At 37.5% G+C, this 26,628-nt stretch overlaps 1 protein-coding gene across 1 annotated transcript in view; it reads left to right on the top strand.

The window, feature by feature from the left end:
- Positions 1–432: 432 nt before the first annotated feature.
- Positions 433–26,628, top strand: part of GPR149 (G protein-coupled receptor 149) — a 79,638-nt gene continuing 53,442 nt past the window's right edge. Inside the window, exons 1-3 of the mRNA XM_061167853.1 lie at positions 433–1,452; positions 2,404–2,596; positions 8,261–8,715. Coding sequence (XP_061023836.1) covers positions 433–1,452; positions 2,404–2,596; positions 8,261–8,715 — 1,668 coding nt within the window. The remainder of the gene's footprint in view (positions 1,453–2,403; positions 2,597–8,260; positions 8,716–26,628) is intronic.

Raw genomic sequence — 26,628 nt, 5'->3', positions numbered from 1 at the left:
GGAACCAAATGCATCATTTTACTGCTCTTAAAAAGTGAATAGAGTTTGATTACCTCAAGCCAAAGCTGCTTTGCTCCACAAGAAGGACCCAAAAGGACCCAGACATCATTGTTTCCCAGTCTACTTGAGGAGCTTTTGCATTCATGCCTGAAACTTGCTGGTTTCAGGAGGGAGTTTTTGGCTTTTTTTTTTTATTGAAATGTTGAAAAGTTTCTTATTGCTGCTTTAAGTGGAACCCATTTTTCAAATATGAGTTGAGTCAGGTCTAACGGAGACTTGTCTGACCGTTTTCTGCAGGAATGACCGTGGAACATCTTGAGGGAAACTTGGTGGGAGAAAATGAGATTTGATTTGCAGCTAACAGCCATGCTTACTAATCGTGAGACTATTTACAGACCTATTGAAAAAGAAATTGAATATTGACCAAGGATAATGTCTGTGTTTCTCAGTAACTTATCAACAAATGACTCTAACCTGTGGAAAGGAAACCATAATTCGACAGACCCTTTAAATCCGCCAGGAACCGTGAATATCTATCTTTTTTGCCTGACATGCCTAATGACTCTGGCAGCCCTGGCAGGCAGCATTTATTCACTAGTTTCTCTGCTGAAAATGCGGAACAGAACTGTTGTGTCCATGCTTGTGGCTTCCTGGTCTGGGGATGATCTCATGAGCGTCTTGTCGGTGACCATCTTCATGTTTTTGCAGTGGCCAAATGGGGTCGCTGACTACTTCCAGTCTCTGTGCACCATCTCTGCCTTACTTTATTTATGCCAGGGCCTCTCGAGCAACTTGAAGGCGACTCTCTTGGTCTCCTACAACTTTTACACGATGCACAGGGCTGTGGGGAGCCAGGCAACCTCCAGAAGATCCGGCCAGGTGCTCGGCGTGGCGCTGACCGTGTGGGCAGCCAGTCTGCTGCTCTCGGCGCTCCCCCTGTGCGGCTGGGGCGCCTTCGTGCGCACGCCTTGGGGCTGCCTGGCCGACTGCTCCAGCTCCTACGTGCTGCTCCTCTTCGCCGTGTACACGTCGGCTTTCGGACTACTAGCCGGCCTCTCGGTCCCGCTCACTCACCAGTTGCTGTGCTCCGAGCAGCCGCCGAGACTTCACGCCAACTACCAGGAAATTTCCCGCGGCGCTTCCACTCCAGGGACCCCTGCAACTGGAGGGAGGGTGCTTTCCCTGTCCCCGGATGATGCTCCAGGTCCGGCCCCGCGGTGCTCTGGAGGATGCTCCCCGAGCTCGGACACCGCGTTTGGACCGGGTCCACCCGCGAGGAGCGCAGGGCCAGGGCAGGAGCCGGGGCACGGAGCTGCCGCTGTGGCTGGAGACTGCAGGCGCGAGAACCGGGGGACTCTCTTTGGCACCAGGAGCTTCACCGTGAGCGTAGCGCAGAAGCGCTTTTCTTTGATCTTAGCGCTGACAAAGGTCACCCTTTGGCTGCCCATGATGGTAAAAGCGCGGTTGCTCACGGGGTGCGGATGTGTGTGCCAGACAGTGTGAGTGCGTGTTGAGACCAGCGCCCCTGGTTTGGAGGGTCACCCAGAGATGTGCAGTTTAGTCCGCCTACAAAGGTATCTCGGTTGGTTTTAAGGAAGCACTTGGAGGAAAGCAGTTCACGGGTAGGACTAGCAGCCGCGAAGCCTTTGTAAGTGCTTCTCGGCTCCCCTATGAAAGCGGGGACCGCTCTCAAGCGCGGCAGACTTAGTTTTCCCAGGTCTGTCATGGTCAAGGGTGTTCTCTCTCCGAGCAATGTCTGGGAGTATTCAGAAAAGGAGGGAGTCAGTGAAGGATAACAGTGTATGCCTCTATTATTCCCCCAGTCTTCTGTCCTGCCCTTATCTTTGCCCCATTCCTCCCTAGATAAGTCGCAGCCCGTCCCCATCAGGAAGAGAGGAGAGGCATAACCCCTAGTAGAGAGAGCAGAAAGCAGACAAAACAGGCTTTTGTTCACACCTCCAAGAGACAGCCAGAGGAGAGAGGTGGCAGGTGGTGCCCTGGTGTGACGGGCATGGCCTGGCAGGGGTGAGGGGCTAGGGATATGACAAAGGACATCTGGAGTACCAGGTCCAGGATTCACAGATGCTTGCCTGTTTTCTGGGATAGCGTTTTTTCATGTTGTGAACTGTGCTTTCCTGGTGGAGACTTGAGCTGGCAGCCAGCACAGACCAGGTGCTCAAGAGTGGAAACCCTCAAAAGCCTGTGCAGTCTGGGGCAGCTGGCTTCTTCCCAAAGGATCCTGGTAGCCCAAAACCAATGATGCCAGCTCAGGAGCAGAGCTTCTAGCTCTCAGATAGCAAAGGGGCCTGGAGAAGGGAGCTGAGGCAGCATGCTTGGGGGAAAAGGCTTGGCAAAGTGGAAAACGTTTTCCTGGGATAGGTCTGAAGCTCTCTGCTTTTACAGATCCACATGGTGGTCCAGCACATCTTGGGGTTTCAGAGCCTTCCCTTTGAGATGCTCAGCTTTATGCTAACCCTCCTGGCCGCCACTGTAACTCCAGTGTTTGTTTTGTCTAAACATTGGACACACTTGCCCTGTGGCTGCATCATCAACTGCAAGCAGAACACATATGCAGTGACATCGGATGGGAAAAAACGTAAGTCCTGGATAGTGCGGAGGTTGAGAACAATATGCAGAGGGTCAAATACAGAAAGGTGGTCTATTGAGAAAGTTGCCTTAGTAGGTGATGAAGAGTCCAAGGACAAGTGAAATGGTACATAAAAGGAAGAAATGTTAAACAATTATCGGCACAGTGTTGGAGTAAATTTAAATGAGGCAGGTTTAAAACAACTCTGTGAACTACATGTACATTGAATGATTATTTTAGGTGTTTTTAAAAAAAGAGGGGGGCTTCCCTGGTGGCTCAGAGAATTCACTCAACCCATCATGAAATCAACAAAGGACTTTAGATGTTATATCCACCACAACACTTAGCTCTGAGTAGAAAATAAATCCCCCTCCCAAGTCTACGTAGGAGAAGCCTGCATCTTTGAAAAGTTACAATTCATTATATTAAAGTTTATTATTATTGAGTGGAACAGTAAAGAAAAGCATTTCCATTATTTTGCAGATTGTATTCTTCCAGGGTGTTGGAAAGTTTTCAGAGTAAGCAATAGGAGCACCTAAAAACATGTCCAAAACAAATTTTAAGTGTATGCCTCTGCTTTTAAAAAACATTCACATATATACACAAATGACAACCCCCCCCCCCAATACCTATAATTTCAAGAAAGGACAAAGGTTGGCAGAGTTGTCAATATATGTTTATGTATAAATCTCATCATTAGTTACTTTTTTAAAAAATCTGTTTTAAAAACTACATCTCTAACAGGAATGGAGTCATTATAAAGCTCACTAGAGTGTAATTGTTCCTATACCAAGACAGGAAAAGTTGAGGAATGATCTGTAGGTTTTTACTCTGTCAGGAAAGAAAAGGATATCTTTTTTGTCATTCCAGAAAAAAGATAGGATGTTCTACCATTTAATATATCTAATACACTAATAAATGCATTAGTGTATGCTGAATTAACTCTTCCATTAATTGTCCTTAGCTCAGAATAAGCAAGTATATTTTTGCTTAACAGAGAAGAAAGAGTGAATGAAAACAGTCCATCTCAGACTATATTAGGGCTATAAAAACTGGAGACTATTAAAGAATACTCTGCAATCAATTCTTCAACAGGATTATTTTATAAAATTCAGTAGTCATGAACTGCTCATTTTCCATGTGTTCATGACATTCAAGATAGATAATTTTCAAATGACCTGAAGATTTTTTTAGTGTTAAGGATGCCATAAAGTTTTATTGTCAATAGATGCCAAATTCATCTATGCCCTTAAAATACAGTAACCACAGAACTTGTAATAAGTATGTGCTTCTGGAGATTAATATCCAGAGCAACAGTGACACAGAAAATTAGTAATAAATCTTTTTGATAGAAAACACAGAACATAGAGCATATAAAAATTACTTACAGACCTGAAAGTTCTACCATTCTATCAAACATTAATATTTTGTTACTAAATTAATGAACCAATCCCACCTTATATATTTAAAATTGTGAGAGAGACAAGAAGAATTTACAGCAGTCTTTTTAAGAACTAAGGGGCTTCCCTGGTGGCTCAGAGGTTAAAAAGCCTCTGCCTGCAATGTGGGAGACCCGGGTTCGATCCCTGGGTCGGGAAGATCCCCTGGAGAAGGGAATGGCAACCCACTCCAGTATTCTTGCCTGGAGAATCCCAGGGACGGAGGAGCCTGGTGAGCTGCAGTCCATGGGGTCACAAAGAGTCGGACACGACTGAGCGACTTCACTTTCACTTTCTTTTAAGAACTGAAGGACACCTCTGTCAATGCCAAAAACAAAGCAGCACAACATATCTATCTCTATAAAACGGCTGGGAAGCAGTCTCTCTGGTACTGCACAAGAAAGAAGAACCGACAGCAGGCCAGTTAATATCTCATGTTTGAGATTAGAACCACACCTTTCAAGACCAAAATAATATTTTTCCTCTAAAATTCCCATTGCCTTTATTTGTATGGGCAATACAGGGAAAGATGTAAAAATTCTGGGAAGACATTGAAATGTAAGCCTAGAGAACCATGGCTTCAAAAATAAAACGTGAGAAACATTCATTTAAAAATGGCTTCATTCTCTTTTGATCCCAGTCTCTGCCACAGGGAAATTATAAGAATAAGAATGGTGTATTTTCACTGTCTGACCCACCGTAAATTTTTCTATTGCTAGGATGACACACAATTTTGAAACTCCAAAGATGGCTCATCCTCAGGAGGGCAGGAGCTTGATCAGTTACTTGATATAGTACTTTGATTCTATATAGTTAGAGTACTTTGATGGCTCCAGTTTCACAGTTAAGCTTTTTCTCCTAACAAATTAATGTCCCCCCTTTAACTTTTGTTGTTGTTGTTGTTTTATTTTTTTGCTGAAAACTCCAGGAACAAGAAAAGGAACACATTTTTTCCTAACTCATATTTACCATAAATATGATATAAACATGATTCTACATCTCAGCTTCACTATATGGAAACTGAGAGACATGCAACCAGAAAATGAAGTTTCCAGGGATAATAGTTCTCTCCTGTTTTCAACAATAATCTAATTGTTGTATTACTAATGTCTCGACAAAAGTGGTTTTAAAGCTAGATGGTTTTAAAACAGAGATCTCAGGTGGCAGACATATGGATAGGATGTGGCTTTCACACCCATTTTGCTTTAAAATTAAACAGTTCAAGTAAAATATTTTCTGAGTATAAAAATCAAATTTTCGGCTTCCGTTTTTTTGGTGAAGTCAAAGTATCTGGTGACATATTATGTCTAAAATTGTCATTAGCAAGATGTGATTAAAATCAGAAGACTAGAGCTATTTCTTGTCCTAAATAGGGCTTTGCTTTTCAGAACAAATGAGCGTGTGTGCTCAGTTGTGTCCAATTCTTTGTGATCCCCATGGACTATAAGCCCACCAGGCTCCTCTGTCTGTAGAATTTTCCAGGCAAGAAGTAGGAGTAGGTTGCCATTTCCTCCCCCTGGGGATCTTCCCCACCCTGGGATTGAACTCATTCTCTGCACTGGCAGGCGGATTCTTTACCATTGTGCCACCTGGGAAGCCCCAGAACAAATGTAACAGTGTACTTATTTCTCATAAGTGTAGTATTGATTTCCAAAAGATCCTGACTCTACCCTGATGGTCCTTAAGCTTCTTGTAAGTTACTAGTCAGTTATTGTCTACCCTGTTATATTGTTACAGCCTATTACCTTCATTAGTTAGTAGAATTTACCTCTAGTGTTAAGGAAAAGTAACTAACAAGAAATATTTCTATTGGTTACATCTTATAATTAACATACTTCCCTTAACTTCAGTTCAGTTGCTCAGTCGTGTCCGACTCTTTGAGACCCCATGAATCGCAGCACGCCAGGCCTCCCTGTCCATCACCAACTCCCGGAGCTTACTCAAACTCATGTCCATCGAGTCCCTTAACTTAAAGATAGCATATTGGGGACATTCTGCTTTTATTAACATATTTCTCTCAAGGGTCTGATTAGCAGTACAGCAGTTTCCCATAGAGGCTAATAACTCCAATTCTGGAGACAGCTTTAAATTCAAATCTTTAAGTAAGTAATCTTAGGTTTCCTTTATCAGCCTCAGTTTTCTCAAATGCAAAATAGAACCCATTTGCCTATTATTATGTAGGGTTGTTGTTTTGTTAAATGACATGACCCTTGTGCCTAACTGGCCCTGGAATGCTCTAGTTCCCCATCTTTCAAGATCAGACTTCCTTCTTGAAGCCTACCTCAGACTCCCTCTTGCACCTCATAACATGGAGGTGGATTGTCCATTGAACTCGTTCTTTAAAAATCCTGCTCATTTTTGCTTTATATGCTTCATAGTGGTGATGTGTAGCTAATAAGATATCAATTTGTGTGATAAAATTGGGGTTTTATGACAGTTTTTGTTTGCTTAATATCCTTGAATTGACCACTTGTCACTTTGTATCTTATTTTAGAGCAAAAGAAAACCTATCAATAATTGAAACATCCCTTTATTCAGCTTTCACACTATTAAAACAAACTAAGAATTCTAATTTAATTTTACTGAACTGTATTATTAGAAAAACTTAAGTAGCACTCTAAATGAGACACTGGATAGTGTTAACATCTGTTTCTACTTTTCTATTTTCTTTGAATAGAAATTTTCGTTTGTGTCCTGGCTCAAACAAAGAGTGCTTTTGGCTCAAATAATGAATGATAACTATAAATTCTATCTTTCAGTCCATGGAATTGGTTTGTAAATCTTCAGTTCTGAGACAATTTCAGTAATAGAATCAGCATATGAATGACACAAGGATGTACTATGAAATAAATCAAACTTTTCCTGTTGTTTTCATAGAAAGTTTATAGTTTGCAATAAACTTTTCCCCAAAGGATCTCTCAATGTGTGCTAAGTGTGTGCTATAAAACACAGAGCTATCCAAGTAGAAAAAAGTTTTGAAATGAGCCATGTTTGGAAGATGAAAATCAAAATATTACATTGTATTTTGTCTACCATCTTGATATAGCTTCATTCTTAATACTCAAAAATTATCTAGTATTTAATGACATTCACACGAAACAATTATATCACTTCTGTCACATTCTCTCTTGTTATTTTACTAAAACTTTATATTGTATTCACCAACTAGTAGTAGTGTATATAGGATATCATCATATTTCATCTGACTTAAACCATAGAAAGCTTTATGCATTCCTGCTAAATTCATCTTGTAATTAATAAGATATAGACATGTTGTAAAATGCTTCATTTCATAGAAATATAAATATATGCACATTTTTACAATTCATTTCAAATTATTCATGCTATTTTTAAATGTTTAAAAACTATTTCATCATTATCTAATTTTTTAATGTATTCATTTATAAATATAAATGTCAGGAATGATGTACATCAAAATATTGAAAGCAGTTATATTTATTGTTGGTATTGCCAGCTGAATAGCTCAAAGAATATTGAAAGTTTTGCTTTTGAGGTTTTTTTTTAAGGATAAATTGCTTTTGTTGTGTGTATTTATTGATTTGGCTGTGATCAGTTATAGTTGTGGCATGTGGGAACCTCGTTGCATCATGCGGATCTTTCATTGGACACACAGGCTTTCTCTAGCTGTGGCACATGGGTCCAGTAGTAGCTGTGGCAGTGTGGGCAATCTACTTGTGGCGTGCAGGTTTAGTTACCCTGATGCATGTGGGGTCTTAGTTCCCAGACCAGGGATAGAACTCACGTTCCCTGCACTGAAAGGCAGGCTCTTAACCACTGGACCACCAAGAAGTCTCTATTAAGAGCTTCCTAATTAATAAAATAAATAAAATAAAATTTATAAACTATGTATTTTATCCTCAAATAAAGAAATGCGCAATTGGTAGACCGATATAGCTAAACCTAAAACTGAAAATATATGAGACTTTTAAAACTTATAGTTAAAATTTTAAATAAAACTTGTTTAAAGACTGCAGAGTTCTGGAGCTGTATGTATCTCAAGCCTTTCATTATATAAGTGACAACAATTAGGCCCAGAATAATACGATGGCTTGAATTTGTGAGGCACTATTGCTCTGCATAATTGACAAGATCATTTTAAGAGTTCATACTAATCGGGTTTAACTCACCTTCTTATTTTTATTCCCTTTGTATATTCAACTGCTGTTTACATCTACCTTCCTAATCATGGGATTTTGTTTTTGTTTTTACATAGCCAAGAGGAGATGCTTTGAATTCAATCTATCCTTTCAGCAAAGTTATGGAATTTATAAAATAGCACATGAAGATTACTGTGATGATGATGAAAATTCTGCAGCCTGTCACAATCTCATGAACTATGAGTGCACAGCTACAAAAGACCCTCAGAGAGACACGCGCATCTTCAGTGCCATCAAAGTGGAGATCAGCACCACGGCCTCTCTGGACAGCTCCACACTGTCAGGCGTCAACAGATGCGCAAACACTGACATGGCAGAAGCTGAACGGGAGTCCCACGGGGAAAGAGGTGCTGATCCACTGCTCTCTGAAAAAGCAGAAGGTGGTGTTAAACATAGTGAAACCACCTTTTTGGAAGGGCCAGAAAGAAGACTTTCTCACGAAGAGAGTCAGAAACCCGACCTTTCAGACTGGGAATGGTGTAGGAGTAAATCAGAAAGAACCCCTCGTCAGGTACAGTAAAGATTGCTATTATTGGAAAGTAAAAATGAGCCCAAGCATGACAGCATGCAGAAAAATTATCAGTTGTTTATTTCATTCAAGATGGTATTCACTTGCCTCAATTAATTTCCATAATATTAGATTTATTTCAACGTGTCTTTTTGAAGGACTTCTAAATGTTTTTAATTAGTTCTATATTTTCATTCAAGTTCTATATTTGGGGAGTGGCAGAGTTAAATATGCTTTTTGAGAAGGGTAAAGCATTCTATTCTAATGTAACCCATATAAATTCAGACTAGACCCTTGAAACTTATCTCAAGTTAATTAACTTACAGGTTTTATTTTTCTTCACCTGAAAACTTTACACAAGTCCCTGAAAGAGGTTTGGGGGCAAATGTTTATACAACTAGTGATGAAGAAATAGTCCTGTTGCAACTGTACTAGATAGTTTACATATTAATCTTGCTGAAATTAGTCCCTCTAATACTCAGCAAGGAAAAAAAAAAGATCTATTTCAGAATACACCCAAGTGAACCTTTACAAAAACCCTGCTTAATGTTCCATCTTTTTAAGGATTGAAGAATATTTATATAGTGTTTTTTAATGAAAGAATTTGTACCTTAAGCTCATCTCATTCTTTCCTAGATTTCAGCCTGCCTAGAATGGTGAGGAGTACTTATTTTATTAAAATCATAGTGTGACATTGATATAAGATTGTTCTTTCTTCTAAATGCTCATATCTGATAATTAAAGTTGCCCTTGCTTTCCACACAATTGATTTACTAGGAAAAGATACCTTTTTCTGCCTGACAGTGTAAATCAAAATCCACTTGCCCATAGTCTCTGAAATTAAAAATATAATTCTTCAAATATCCACTAGTAATAATGCAATCATTGATCTAAAACATGACCACAAAGCACCAGTTATTAATATGAACAGAATAATCTGAGATTTCCTTTATTCTTCTTAATTAATTAAAACTACTAGTTTTACTTTGATATCATCAGTTTTAAAAGTTGGATAATAAAACAAAGCATAAAAAACATATGATTAAAAATAATTACACATAGTTTTCAATGATTGGATATCAAAAAAATCACTAATATTTACTGTAAATTGAAAAATATCATAAAAAGTATATTACTAACAGGACACATTGTTATGTCAGTGTGGACACACTGACAGGACACACACATTTTTATTTTTTTTTTTTCATTTATTTTATTGGTTGGAGGCTAATTACTTTACAATATTGTAGTGGTTTTTGTCAAACATTGACATGAATCAGCCATGGATTTACATGTATTCCCCATCCTGATCCCCCCTCCCACTTCCCTCCTCACTCCATCCCTCTGGGTCTTCCCAGTGCACCAGCCCCGAGCACTTGTCTCATGCATCCAACCTGGGCTGGTGATCTGTTTCACCGTAGATAACATACATGTTTCAATGCTGTTCTCTCGAAACATCCCACCCTCCCCTTCTCCCACAGAGTCCAAAAGTCTGTTCTGTACATCTGTGTCTCTTTTTCTGTTTTGCATATAGGGTTATCATTACCATCTTTCTAAATTCCGTATATATGGACACACACATTTTTAAAACAATGTGGTATCCCAGCTAAAAGGGGACTCCCTACGATATTATCCTCAATTTGCTCCTAAATAATCTAAACCTCCTGGTTCTCTCGCACTTAAAAACTGAGTAATATTCATGATGAAGTGAGTGTGCATATGCGCCAGTGTGCACCCACTTTCGCCCCAGTGACTTGGGGCTACAGTGCCCTGTGCCACTCCCCTTTCCACCCTCATGCTTACCCCTCATCAGTTACAGCTATCTTGACCCTTGCTCATGCTTTTTGGTTTTACTATTTTATCACAAATGAGTGTATTTATAGCATAATATATTCATTAGTTTTGCTTGTTTTGAGTTTCCTAAAGATAGCATCATTTCTGGGTAGGACCTGTGTTTTTTTCCATACTACCTTCCTTTAAATGACTTCATTTTCTAATTTATTTTGTCAAAACAATGGGAAATGCTGCCTCAACTATCACAGTTTACAGCTCTTATTTAAAAGCCTTAGTTATATTTTTGGAGAATATAATCCATTCTCCTAGACTTGGGGGAATATGTAAAAGGATCAGACAGTGCTTACATCTAAGTATATTGTCTTGTGAGAATAGTGAAGTACAACTTACAAACCTCTGTAAATCAAAAACCAAAATGATACATGGAAAGCACAAAATGCTGATCAACCCAAGTATCTTTCAACTACAAAGATTGCTTATTAAGTATTAATATTGTAACATCTGTGAAGAGCAAATAGTTCAGGAAGCTGATTTTAAATGATCCTTTAAAAATATTTAATGGTAAAATAGATAATACAATGAAAGGTAAATTTATATTTTAATAGACTAATTAAAATTAAATGAAATACTATCATAAATTTAAAAACGACAGCAAGAAGTCCTTAAGTTACAGGCTGATGTTATTGGTATGACTTTTCCTTAGCAAATCACCTATGGACTTTCAGGTTAACATCATAACCAAAATGTGTTTTAGGGTTGAAAAGCTTTTCTTCTGACCAAAGATTGGTTTTAACTCTTAACTGTTCTTCACCAGCAGATATTTCATGGGAAAAGGTAATGACTTAGCACTTTCCTTTCATTCTCTCCTTCCAAGTTCTTTCTTTGCTCTGAAATCAACTTAACTTATATATCTAATAGATACATTAAACTTTGGTAGATATTATAGTAATTCTGAAAACACTATCCTTTTATCTTCTATGGTTGTATTTACAAATATTTAGGCTCAATGTATCAGTTCATTGAATTATCCATGTTCTTTGTTTTGGGGCTATAAAAAACACAGGTTTGATTTAAAATGTATTTAACTATCCCTACCATATTTTGGGGCTTCACTGGTGGCTCAGAGGTTAAAGCATCTGCCTGCAAGGTGGGAGGCCTGGGTTCGATCCCTGGGTTGGGAAGATCCCCTGGAGAAGGAAATGGCAACCCACTCCAGTATTATTGCCTGGAGAATCCCATGGACGGAGGAGCCTGGTGGGTCCACGGGGTCGCAAAGACTCCGACACAACTGAGCGACTTCACTTTCACTTTCACCATATTTTTACAATGTGCTCAGTCATTCAGTTGTGGCTGACTCTTTGCAATCCAATGAACTGTTGCCCACAAGGTCCATGGGCTTCTCCAGGCAAGAATACTAGAATGGGTTGCCATTTCCTACTCCAGGGGGTCTTCTCGACCCAGGGATCAAACCCATGTCTCCTGCATCTCTGCACTGGCAGGCAAATTCTTTACCACTCCACCACCTGGGAAGCCCTTTTTTTTTTTTTTTTTTTTAGAATATAATAAACGTTGCTTATTTTTTTTTTAGCGTTTATGCAAGTAAACACATTCTCAGTATATCGTGTTGGAAATTCTGGTAGGCGTGAGAGTGTCAGATCAAGGTTAAGTTATAAAGAAAAGGGTAGTAGAATGACTTGAGTAGGTTTAAATGCTGTCTAACGAAATGTATCAGAGGTGAGAGTGTTTGTAAGACTAAAACTCAGTGTTATACTTAGCCACACAATTGCTTGTTTTTGGACCCCTAGTAGGTTGAATTCTAAGCAGTTTATTGTTTTAAAGTTCAGGGAAAAAATGGAAATGTCAGAGGTCTTCGGTTACAAAGTTTTAATGCAGTTGCCGTGGTATGACTGTCCCTCAAATGACATAATGATTTTCTAGAACCACAAAGTTTTGTCATCTCTGAATAAAGAAAACTGTACTTATAAAATAACTTGGTAACTTATTGGAGATCACTTTTTCTCTTGTAATACTAATCTCATCAGGTTATCCATGGATTTCATTTTCTTTTCTTTTAATTTGTTGTCTTAGAGCCCTAGAAATTCATTTATTACTATGAATTAGCAACAAAGATATGCTGTTAACATGCACTTAGTCCCACTTATAATTCTGTATCATCATAGCATTTAAAAGATGGAAGGTCCTCTACTACACCAGTAGAACATAGAAAAATAGATTCTGAAACAATCCTCAAATGAGAGTCAATTGCTGGAAGTGACTGGCTTTTTAATTAGCCATACAAACCATTTGGAATAATGAAGAATAAACCAGCAAGAACTAACTTAAAGTCACTGGGGAAATCAAAGAAATTTTAATTTTAAGGAAAATGTTTTAACTATCTAAAAACAGTTTTACAAATCAAAGTTAAGTACTTCTTTCTAATATTTAAGTACAGCTTTAACATCTAATCACCAAGAGATGGATATTAAAGAATGGGGCAAAGTCATTCATATCAGTGTATGTTAAGAGCTATCACAATGTTGTAAAGTAATTAGCCTCCAGTTAAAATAAATAAATTAATTTTTTAAAAGTAAAAAGAGAATGTGGGGATAAGACATTTGAGTTACTGTAACATCGAAACTCTAATAAAGAAATGCGCTAAAAAGAAAAAAAAGAATGGGGCAAAATCAATCCTTTTCACTTAATATATGCCCCCAAAGTGAAATAAGACTTGAATACCCCAGTATACTTATCTCTTTCCTCTCCCTAAAAAAGTGCATCTTCTCTTTTCATTTTAAAAAATAAACTATTAAAAATTTAAATCAAGCGTAAGATGTTAGTGTTTCCTCTGACACTGTCACCTTGATAATTGCAAATGCTTAAACCTGTTCTCTGACTAATTTTTGACATTTTAAACTGAAGTGACATAAGGGGAAAACTCACATATCACCTCCTGTTTGTAGCCTCAAGGCAAAGATGTAGCCTCATCTTAACACAAAATGAGTGTTTGGAATATAGATTCTTTATATTTAGCTACATCTGTTAGTTTGGAGTTGTTAATTCCACTCACTGGTCAGAGATCTGAAAATTGTTACACTGCTTTCTTTTTTTCAAAACATTTATAATCTTTTTTGTTTTATGATTACAAGGTAATATAATTATTGTAGAAAAAGTTTAGAGATTGCTGCTAAATGAAGAAAAACACCCACTTTTAACCACCCAGGGTTAATCACTATTTACATTTTATCATATAAACCTTTAGGCTCTTTCCTAAGCATATATTTTCACTTTTGACAGAAATGGGATTGTAGTGTACTGTTTTGAAATCTGCTTTTTTCTACTTAAGAGTATAATTTTCACCTGATTTAAATTGTTTGAGCCATTTGTGTGATTATCTGGTATAGTTGAGAATGGCTGTTTAGAGTGTGGTTTAAAATTTGTTGACAAATGTAAATTTGTTCTCAAGTATTTAAAGTCTTGAAAGTTGAAACTAAGGAAATTTCATTGTAAACTAATTTGAATATTTCATAACACATTTTGTGATCCTCACAGCATGTACCATTTGCTGAAATGAAGTAAAATTGAGCTAACTGTTCAATTTCTATGGATTCAAGAGGATTAGCATTGGGTCAAAGCTTATGTAGAATCTTACTCACTTTTTAAGCTAAGGATTGTGTTAATATCCTCAAAAAATCCTCATGGTTTAAACCTTAAAGGCTTTGTGTTGGAACCGCCCAGTTATGGCTTAAATCTCTTCTACAGCTCCAATTGTTATCCCTTATTTGAACTCAAGTAGCTGGAAACACTACATTTTTAAACCTTTTTTATTATGAGTTCACTTTAGAGTTACAAAACAGTTTTAAAAATATTATGAGAGTTCTAATATATCCTTCATCCAGTTCTATTAATGTTAGCATGTTACATGATGATAATGTAATTATTAGGGAATTAATAACTAATTTATAGACCTTATTTCAGTTTTACTAGCATCCTGCTGATGTCCTCTTTTCCAGTCCAGAACCTGTTCCTCAATTCATTACTGCAGTTGCTGTCATGCCTCCTCAGATTCTTCAGTCTTTAGCAATCCCAGTCTTTCTGTGTCTTATTACAGATGACTTTACACATCTGAAGACAACCAGCCAGTTTGTTTCACTTTGCTTTGTTTCTTGGATATCCTTGAGTTTGTAATTAACACATGTTTTCTATTAATCAAATTGAAGTTACAAATTTTTGACAAAAATAACACAGAAGTGATGTTTTCCCTCCCCAGCACACCATATCAAGAGGTTCATGATGTTGATATGTCTTATGACAATGATATAAACTTTGATCACTTAGTGGTGCCTGCCAGATTTCTTTATGTAAAGTTACCATTTTTCCCTTTGTAAATTATAACTATTTTGTAGGGAGATATTTTTGAGGCCATGCTATGCAAATATTCTGTTTCCTATCATACTATTGCCCACTAATTTTAGCATTGGTTGATGAATGTTGCCTGTAACAATTATTATGTGAAAGTGCTTTTCTGTTTCTATAATTTCTTCTATATTTATTGTTGGAATTATCCTGCAAGAAAAAAAAAAAAAAAGATCTCTTCTTCTGTTATTTGTGTTAGTATGAGATCATAGATACTTATTTTAATCTATATGTTATTAGCAATACTATTATTTATTTTATTACTCCAGTTAGCCTACATTTGGCCATTGGGCTATTTTGACTTATTCAGGTTGATGCCTTTATCTATTCAACATGCCATTCTCTGTCTCTTTTAGCACTTCCTTACTTTCTAGCAGTACAAGGTATTAGTCAGTATCATCTTGTATTTTTCCTGACCCATCCCTAGAATCAATCATTTTCCTAAGGAGTTCTAGTTCCTTTTTTAAAGAATGGGATTTAGAAACCAACATCTGGGTTCTAGTTATTGTTATAGTTATTGCTACTGAGATGTCTTGCTTCTAGACCCTATCATTGAACAGATCTAGGAATATATGTATGTATGCTTGTGTGTGTGTGTGTATTTCCATATCAATTTCTCTTTAAAAATCATTTAAAACCATAAGTTTAAACTGATAGCTCCAAGTCCAATTGAATATCACAGCATTCATTCAAACCCTTCCTTTTTCTTTTTCTGAGAGTCAAAAAACTGGTTCTCATTCTCCACAAATTTATTTACTTATCTGCTCAATCCTGATATACACATAAAGTAGTTTTAGAAACGCTAACCCTAGTGGCCCAGTGACTAAGATCCAGGGCTCCCAATGCAGGGGGTCCATGTTTGATCCCTGGTCAGGGAACTAGACTCCCACGTCTGCAACTGAGAGTTCACATGCCTCAACTGAAGAAGTCCCATGTTGCAACTAAAAGAAAACACATGCTGCAGTGAAGACCGAAGATCCTATGTGCTGCAACTAAGAAAACTAAATAAATAAATATTTAAGAACTACTAATCCATACTAGTGTGGGAAAAAACATTAACTCAGATATAATAGTTGTGTATATTTCTTTCTATTTTTAACCTTAGAGTTGACACAGTTGTCCACTTTTAGTTAGGTTATTTTCATTTCCATTCCCTTAATTTTGTATTACATGTCGAGTTTCTCACATTCTTTTTGATTTTGATTATTTATGCTTAAGTATGTGAAATTACTGGGTTTCCCAGGTCACTCAGTAGTAAAGAACCTGCCTGCCAATGCAGGAGACATAAGAGATGAAGGTTCAGTCCCTGGGTCAGGATGATCCCATGAAAGAGGAAATGGCAACCCGCTCCAGTATTCTTGCCTGGGAAATCCCACAGAGAAAGGAGCCTGGCAGTCTATGGTCCATGGGGTCGCGAAGAGTTCGATATGACTCAGCAACTAAACAGCAGCAGCATGTGAAATAATTAATGTGTTTCCAAGAGTCAGAACTGTTGAAAAGGGAGACCATCCGCCCTCACTCCTCTTTCCCATTCTTACCACCTGTATCCACCTATCCCCCGTAAATAATCAATATCATACTTTCTAGTTTAATCATCCTGTATTTCTTTTTGTACAAAGAGCAGATACATACATATCCTCTTTTATCTTATTCTTCTTTACATATATTCTTTTGTACTTTGCTTTTTTCGTTATGTCCTAGTAGTTTCTGTATATCAGTCATAGAGATATTCCTCATTCCTTATATAGCTGCATAATAATCTATAGTGTAGATACACTATAGTTAATTCCACTACTCTCTAATATGGGCCTTAGATTATTTCTGATACTTTGTAATTAAAAATAATATTGCAGTGAATAATCTTATGCAAATGCATTTTCATATTGTTGGAAGTGTATCTTTAGGATAAATGCCTAGAATTAGAATTTCTAGATCAAGAATTAAGTGTAATTTTGTTAGAAATGGTCATACAAGTTTGCACTGCCACCAGCAGTGTATAACAGAAGACCCTTTCCACCACCTCCTCAATAATAGAATGTATTATCATGCTTTTTAGTTCTTGCCAGTTTGATAGTAGAGAAATGCTATCTCAGGGTTGTTTCAAATTATAGTTACATAAATATAAATGAGTTTAAATTGCTTTCATTTAAGAGCCTTTTTACCTTTTTTGTTTTTTGTAAATTGTCTGTTTTTATCTTTTCCCACTTTTCTATTGGATTTTTGTCCCTTTAGCCTTTAATTTTTAAAAGTTCCTTACATATTGGGGATATTAGTTCTTTGTGACATATATTGTAAATATTTCCCCAAGTTTGCCGTTTGTCTTTTAACTTTACTTATGCTGTCTGTAGTATGTACAATTTTAAATATTTTTATAGTAAAAATATCAATTTTTTATTTACTTGTCTCTGGATTTAGAATTCAGATTTTTTAATTTAATTTTATTTATTGAAGTACAGTTATTTTACGATGTGTTAGTTTCAGACGCACAGCTCAGTGGTTGTTATACGTTCTTTTTCAGATTCTTTTCTTTATGTTATTAGCATATGTTGAGTTTAATTCCCTGTGCTATACAGTAGGTGCTTGTTGGTTATCTGTTTTATATAGTATAAACATGTGAATCCCAACCTCCTAATTTATCCCTCCCTGACTTTCCACTTTGGTAACATAAATGTGATTTCTATGTCTGTGTGTCTATTTCTGCTTTATAAATAAGTTGATTTGTGTCATTTTGTTAGATTCCACATACTGGTAATGTCATGTGATATTTGTCTTTCTCTGTCTGCCTTACTTCATTTAGTATGATAGTCTCCAGGTCCATCCATGTTGCTATATATAGCATAATTTCATTCTTTTTACAGCTAAGTAATGTTCCATGGTGTGTATGTATATGTGTGTGTGTGTGTGTATACATGTATATCTCACATCTTTATTCATTTCATCTGTCAATGGACATTTAAGTTGCTTCCCTGTCTTGACTATTGAGAATAGTGCTGCAGTGAACATTGGGGTGCATATTTTCAAATTACAGTTATTTCTGGACATATGCCTAGGAGTGGGATTGCAGGACTGTACAGTAAATTTTTAGTTTTTAGGCGATCTCCATACTATTCTCCATAATGGCTGTATACAGTGGCTTCAATATACCTTCCCACCAACATTGTAGGAGGGTTCCTTTTTCTCTACACCCTCTTCAGCATTTGTTGTTTGTAGACTTTTTGATGATGACCATGATGACCAGAGTAGAAAGCCAATTTTAAATGGAGTTCACTCGAGTTTTCTTACTTGTATGGTTTCAGTTTTTACACTTACATCTCCAATCTGTTTGGAATTTATTTTTGTGTTTGGTATAACATATGAATATAATTTTATCTTTTTTCCAAAGGTTTACCCACTATTTACTAAAAGAAGGCATTTATTTAAAACTTAAATATTATCCACAGTGTTTTGAGACATTATCTTTATCTAATACTTAATTTCCACATTTAGTTGGCTCCACCTATGGTCTTTCTATTCTAGTCCACTATTTGTCTATTCATGCACTGGTATCTCACTGTTTCAATTAGAGAGACTCTTAGAGTACAATAAATTTTAATGTTTAGTAGTCCTGACCTCCCCATCCCCCTTATTTTTTTCTTTCTCAGTATTTTTCTTGCTACTCTCATGCTTGCTTTTCCATAACAACTTTTTTTCAACTTGTTTACTTCCTTTAAAAAAGCTTTATCAGGATATTGTTAAGTTTATAAGTAGGTCCAAAGACAATGTTATCACGTTAAGTTGTCCTATCCTTTTCATTTGTTCTAGTGCACACTTGTATCTTTCTTATAAAAGATTTTAAAATGTTCTTCCTATAAGCTTTACACATTTTAGTTAGGTTTATTCCTGAACATTTGATCTTCTTTTTTTTTAATTGTAAATGAGGTTTTTCTCTAATGTCAGGTACTCTAAATGGTTACTGTTTGTGTGTATTAAAGATATAGATTTCTGCCTCTTAGTAATATATCTGTTATACTACTACATTATTTTATTTTTTAAATAAAATCATTGGTTATCATTAATTACCTAGGATTTTCTCAGTGTATCATCATACCATCAACATATAGAGTAGTTTTACTTCTTCTTTATCAATACTTATGCTTCTGTTTAATTTCTTCTCTCTAGTTGTATTCATTGATCCCTCTAGAATAATATCAAATAGGGAAAGAGACAGGGAAATCAATCTTGCCTTGTTCCTGATCTTAGTGAAAGGTTACTGATGTTGTCCCATTGAGGTTAATACTGCCTCTTGTTACTTTCTAAGGCAGTTAATTTAATCTATGGTGATGATGACGATGACTATGATTAATACTTATGGAGCACTTGCTATGTGTCATACACAGTACATATAATTATTTAGAATTCATAAGGATTATCTGGTACATCAGTTCAATTCAGTTCAGTCACTCAGTCTTGTCTGACTCTTTGCAACCCCATGAATCGCAGCACACCAGACCTCCATGTCCATCACCAGCTCCTAGAGTTTTCTCAAACTCATGTCCATTGAGTTGGTGATGCCATCCAACCATCTCATCCTCTGTTGTTCCCTTCTTCTCTGACCTTCAATCTTTCCCAGCATGAGGGTCTTTTCAAATGAGTCAATTCTTTGCATCAGGTGGCCAAAGTATTGGAGTTTCAGCTTCACCATCAGTCCTTCCAACGAATATTTAGGACTGATTTCCTTTAGGATGGACTGGTTGGATCTCCTTGCAGTCCAAGCAACTCTCAAGAGTCTTCTCCAACACCACAGTTCAAAAGCATCAATTCTTCAGTGCTCAGCTTTCTTTATAGTCCAACTCTCATATCCATACATGACTACTGGAAAAACAATAGCCTTGACTAGACAGACTTTGTTTGGCAAAGCAATGTCTCTACTTTTTAATATGCTGTCTAGGTTGATAATAGCTTTCCTTCCAAGGAGTAAGCATCTTTTAATTTCATGGCTGCAATCACCGTCTGCAGTGATTTTGGAGCCCAGAAAAATAAAGTCTGTCACTGTTTCCCCATCTATTTGCCATTAAGTGATGGGACAAGATGCCTTGATCTTAGTTTTCTGAATGTTGAGCTTTAAGCCAACTTCTTCACTCTTCTCTTTCACTTTCATCAAGAGGTTCTTTAGCTCTTCTTCACTTTCTGCCATAAGGGTGGTATCTGGTAGATATCATTACCCAATTTTATAAATGAAAAAAACTGAAGTAAGTTAAGTCTAAAGTCTGTCAGAGCCTGGGTGCAAACTCAGGCCATGTGACTCCAGAGATGGTCCACATATCCACTAACATAACTGCTCCAGAGAGATCGATTTGATATTTAACACATCATTTCTTACACTAAATTCTAATCTGTTCCTCTCACATAGTCAGATTAATATCACCTGGGACACTTTTAAAAGTGTCTTGACCCTACCCACAGAAATTTTGCTTTAACTGACCTGGAAAAAGATTTGGATATCAGTATTGTGTAAACCTTTCTGTGGTTGGATATTTGAAAAATATATAATCAACAAAGAACTTGTATTTAGATTATATAATTCATAAAGAACACCAATAAATCAATAAGAGCATGATAGATAACACAGTAGCACATAAGCCAAAGATTTAAACTGTTACTTCTCATAAGAGGAAATTCAAATAGCCATATGCATATACCACATCATGAATAATATGGAAATCTCATTTAAAAAAGCAATGAGAGACCACTGCACACCCATAAGAATAGCTGAAATTAAACAATCTGACAATGCCAAGAATTTGGGAATGTAGAAAAACAGTAAATCATATAAACTGCCTGCAGAGTAAATTGTTAAAATCACTTTAGAAAACAGATGATAGCTACAAAAGTTAAATATGCACAGGCCTTATGCCCCAGCAATTCCACGCTTGGATATACACTCTAGAATTGCACTGTCCCATACAGTGGTCACTAGCCACAAGTAACCATTTAAATCTAAATTGATATAATTTTTTTTTATTTAAAATTCAGTTGCCCATTTGTACTAACCATCATTCAAAGTGCTCAGTGTCTAAACATGACTAGTGGCTACTGTATTGAACAGCACAAATATAAAACATTTCCTTGACTGCAGTTATATTGGACAATTCTAGCTTCAGTTTAGTTCAGACAATCAGTTGTGTCCAACTCTTTGAGACCACATGGATGGAAGCACACCAGGCCTCAATGTCCATCACCAACTCCCGGAGTTTACTCAAACTCATGTCCACTGAGTGAGTGATGCCATCCAACCATCTCATTCTCTGTCATCCCCTTCTTCTCCCCCCTTCAATCTGTCTCAGCATCGGGGTCTTTTCAAATGAGTCAGTTCTTCACATCAGGTGGCAAAAGTATTGGAGCTTCAGCTTCAACCTCAGTCCTTCCAGTGAATATTTAGGACTGATCTCCTTTAGGATGGAATGGTTGGATATCCTTGCAGTCCAAGGGATTCTCAAGAGTCTTCTCCAACACCACAGTTCAAAAGCATCAATTCTTCAGCGCTCAGCTTTTTTAATACTCCCAACTCTCACATCCATACATGACTAAGGGAAAAACCGTAGCCTTAAATAGATGGACCTTTGTTGGCAAAGTAATGTCTCTGCTTTTTAATATGTTGCCTAGGTTGGTCATAACTTTTCTTTCAAGGAGTAAGTGTTTTTTAATTTCATTGCTGCAGTCACCATCTGTAGTGATTTTGGAGACCAAAAAAATAAATCTGTCACAGTTTCTACTGTTTCCCCATCTATTTGCCATGAAGTGATGTGACTGGATGCCATGACCTTAGGTTTCTGAATGTTGAGCTTTAAGCCAACTTTTTCACTCTCCTCTTTCACTTTCATCAAGAGGCTCTCTAGTTCTTCTTCGCTTTCTGCCATAAGAGTGGTGTCATCTGCATATCTGAGGTTATTGATATTTCTCCGGGCAATCTTGGTTCCAGCTTGTGCTTCATCCAGCCCAGCATTTCACATGATGTACTCTGCATATAAGTTAAATAAGCAGGGTGACAATATACAGCCTTGACACACTCCTTTCCCAATTTAGAACCAGTCCATTGTTCCATGTCCAGTTCTAACTGTTGCTTCTTGACCTGCATACTGATTTCTCAGGAGGCAGGTCAGGTGGTCTGGCATTCCCATCTCTTGAAGAATTTTCCACAGTTTGTTGTGATCCAGACAGACAAAGGCTTTGGCATAGTAAATAAAGCAGATGTTTTTCTGGAACTCTCTTACTTTTTCAATGATCCAATGGATGTTGGCATTTGATCTCTGGTTCCTCTGCCTTTTCTAAATCCAGCTTGAATGTCTGGAAGTTCACGGTTCATGTACTGTTGAAGCCTGGCTTGGAAAATTTTGAGCATTACTTTGCTAGCATGTGCTCCTGCTGCTGCTCAGTCACTTCAGTGGTGTCCAACTCTGTGCTACCCCATAGATGGCAGCCAACCAGGCTGCTCTGTCCACGGGATTCTCTTGACAAGAATACTGGAGTGGGTTGCCATTTCCTTTCCTGTGTGAAATGAGTGCAATTGTGCAGTAGTTTGAGCATTATTTGACACTGCCTTTCTTTGGGATTGGAATGAAAACTGACCTATTCTAGTCATGTGGCCACTGCTGAGTTTTCCAAATTTGCTGGTATATTGAGTGCAGCGCGTTCACAGCATCATCTTTTAGGAAATAGCTCAACTGGAATTCCATCACCTCCACTAGCTTTGTTCGTAGTGATGCTTCCTAAGGCCCACTTGACTTCACCTTCCAGAATGTCTGGCTGTAGGTGAGTGATCACACCATCGTGATTATCTGGGTCATGAAGATTTTTTTTGTACAGTTCTTCTGTGTATTTTTGCCACCTCTTTTAATATACTCTGCTTCCTTTAGGTCCATACCATTTCTCTCCTTTATTGAGCCCATCTTTGCATGAAATGTTCCCTTGGTATCTGTAATTTTCTTGACGAGATCTCTCGTCTTTCCCATTGTATTGTTTCCCTCTATTACTTTGCACTGATCATGGAGGAAGACTTTCTTATCTCTCTTTGCTATTCTTTGGAACTCTGCATTCAAATGCTACCTTAGAACACATTTATGTTTTTGGAAGATCAGTTCATAATAACCACAGCATTTAGACCAAATGTCCATCAATATCAGAATAGGTAAATAAGTTGTTGAATATCTTTACAATAAAATACCACAACCAGAGTGTATTTTTCATAAAGCCAAAGTAGCTAAACTTTAAGTCCTTGGCTTGCCCTGATCTCTTCCTAGGCTGGCAGTAGGCATAGCAATGTGTTCATATATGGACATACATTTTTATTAAATTAAGAAAAACAACTTTTCTTATCTTTTCTCTTGGTATGAACACCATATTGTTGTATGAACACCAATACTAGCTTCAAGTCCCTCAAAATCTGTTTCAACCCCTAACCAAAAAAACATGCAGTTTAATAAGCTAGAGTTCCACATAATGTCTCCCAAAGAAAGGCAATGCCAAAGAATGCTCAAACTACCGCACGACTGTACTCATATCACATGCTAGCAAAGTAATGCTCAAAATTCTCCAAGCCAGGCTTCAACAGTACGTGAACCATGAACTTCCAGATGTTCAAGCTGGGTTTAGAAAATGCAAAGGAACAAGAGATCAAATTGCCAACATCTGTTGGATCATCAAAAAAACAAGAGAGTTCCAGAAAAACATCTATTTCTGCTTTATTGACTATGCCAAAGCCTTTGACTGTCTTGATCAAAATAAACTGTGGAGAATTCTTCAAGAGATGGGAATACCAGACCACATGACCTGCCTCCTGAGAAATCAGTATGCAGGTCAAGAAGCAACAGTTAGAACTGGACATGGAACAAGAGACTGGTTCCAAGTCAGGAAAGGAGTACGTCAAGGCTGTATATTGTCACCCTGCTTATTTAACTTATATGCAGAGTACATCATGTGAAATGCTGGGCTGGATGAAGCACAAGCTGGAACCAAGATTGCCCGGAGAAATATCAATAACCTCAGATATGCAGATGACACCACCCTTAAGGCAGAAAGCGAAGAAGAACTAGAGAGCCTCTTGATGAAAGTGAAAGAGGAGAGTGAAAAAGTTGGCTTAAAGCTCAACATTCAGAAAACTAAGATCATGGCATCCAGTCACATCACTTCATGGCAAATAGATGGGGAAACAATGGAAACAGTGAGAGACTTTATTTTGGGGGGCTCCAAAATCACTACAGATGGTGACTGCAGCCATGAAGTTGAGACACTTACTTCTTGTAAGAAAAGTTATGACCAACCTAGATAGCATATTAAAAAGCAGAGACATTACTATGCTAACAAAGGTCCATCTAATCAAAGCTATGGTTTTTCCCTTAGTCATGTATGGATGTGAGAGTTGGACTATAAAGAAAGCTGAGTCCCGAAGAATTGGTACTTTTAAACTGTGGTGTTGGAGAAGACTCTTGAGAGTCCCTTGGACTGCGAGGAGATCCAACCAGTCCATCCTAGACGAGATCAGTCCTGAATATTCGTTGGCAGTACTGATGCTGAAGCTGCAACTCCAATAATTTGGCCACCTGATGTGAAGGACCAACTCATTTGAAAAGACCCTTATGCTGGGAATGATTGAAGGCAGGAGGAGAAGGGGATGAGAGAGAATGAGATGGTTGGAATGGCATCGCTGACCTAATGGACTTGAATTTGAGTAAGCTACAGGAGTTGCTGATGGACAGGGAAACCTGGCATGTTGCAGTCCATGAGGTCGCAAAGAGTCGGACACAACTGAGCGACTACTGAACTGAACTAACACATAATATGAATGAATTTTGCAGATATAATGAAAGAAACATAACAGAAAAGGAGCATGCAATTTATTTGTATTTATTTATTTTTGATTGAAAGATAATTGTTTTACAGTATTGTGTTGGTTTCTTCAAAGCATCATCATGAATCAGCCATAGCTATACATATGCCCCTTCCCTGTTGAGCCCCCCTCCCACCTCCCTCACATCCCACCTCTCTAGGTTGTTTCAGAGCCCTGGTTTGAGTTCCCTGAGTCATACAACAAACTCCCATTGGCTATCTATTTTACATATGGTAATAATGAATGTTTCCATGCTACTCTCTCCGTATATCCTACCCTGTCCTTCTCCTCCTCCTCCATCTTCATAAGTCTGTTCTCTATGTCTGAGTCTCCATGGTTGCCCTGCAAATAGTTTCATCAGTACCATCTTTCTAGATTCCATATATATGTGTTAGTATACAATATTTGTTTTTCTCTTTCTGACTTACCCTGTTTGATAAGCTGTAGGTTCATCCACCTCATGAGAACTGACTCAAATGCATTCCTTCTTGTGGCCGAGTAATATTCCATTGTGTATGTGTACCACAGCTTCTTTATGCATTCATCTGTCAATGGATATCTAGGTGGCTTCCATGTTCTAGCTATGGTAAATAGTGCTGCAGTGAACATTGGGGTACATGTGTCTTTTTCAGCTTTGGTTTCCTCAAGGTGTATGCTGAGGAGTGGTATTGCAGGGTCATATGGTGGTTTTATTCTTTAGTTTTTTAAGGAATCTCCATACTGTCTTCCATAGTGTCTGTATCAATCTACATTCCCACCAACAGTGAAGAGTGTTCCCTTTTCTCCACACCCTCTCCAGCACTTATTGTTTGTAGATGTTTTGATGATAGCCTTTCTGACTGGTCTGAGGTGATCTCATTGTAGTTTTGATTTGCATTTCTCTAATAATGCGAGTTGTTGAGCATCTTTTCATGTGTTTATTAGCCATCTGTATGTCTTCTTTGGACAAATGCCTGTTTAGGTCTCTCCCACTTTCTGATTGGGTTATTTGTTTTTCTGATATTGACTTATATGAGTTGCTTCTATGTTTTGGAAATTGTTTGTCAGTTGTTTCACTTGCTATTATTTTCTCCCATTCTGAGAGTTGTCTTTTCACCTTCTTTACAGTTTCCTTTGCTGTGCAAAAACTTTTAAGTTTAATTTGGTACCACTTATTTATTTCTGTTTTTATTGCCATTACTCTAGGAGGTGAGTTGTAGAGGATCTCACTTGATTTTTGTCAAAGGGTAGTATGCCTGTGTTTTCCTCTAAGAGTTTTATGGTTTCTGGAATTACATTTAGGTCTTCAATCCATTTTGAGTTTATCTTTGTGTATGATGTCATGAAGTGTTCTAATTTTGTTCTTTTACATGGAGCTGTCCAGTTTTGCCACACCACTTATTGAAGAGGCTGTCTTTGCCTCATTGTGTATTCTTGCCTCCTCTGTCAAAGATAAGGTACCCATAGGTGCATGGGTTTATTTCTGGGCTTTCAGTCTTGTTCCTTTGGTCTATATTTCTGTTTTTGTGCCAGCACCACACTGTCTTCAGGACTGTAGCTTTGTAGGATAATCTGAAGTAAGGAAGGGTGATTCCTCCAGCTCCATTCTTCTTTCTCAAGATAGCTTTGGCTATTCAGGGTCTTCTGTGTTCCCATATGAATTGTGAAATTTTTTGTTCTAGTTCTGTGAAAAATACCATTGGTAATTTGATAGGGATTGCATTGAATCTGTAGATTGCATTTGGTAGTTTAGTCATTTTCACAATATTGATTCTTCCAACACAGGAACATGGAATATCTCTCCATCTGATTATGCCGTCTTTTATTTATTTCATCAGCATCTTATAGTTTTCTGTATACAGCTCTTT

The sequence above is a fragment of the Dama dama genome, chromosome 19 (assembly GCF_033118175.1).
Source record: "Dama dama isolate Ldn47 chromosome 19, ASM3311817v1, whole genome shotgun sequence".
NCBI classification, from domain to species: Eukaryota; Metazoa; Chordata; class Mammalia; order Artiodactyla; family Cervidae; genus Dama; species Dama dama.
Note: the sequence above shows the minus strand (reverse complement) of the source record. Positions and strands in the feature narration are given on the sequence as shown.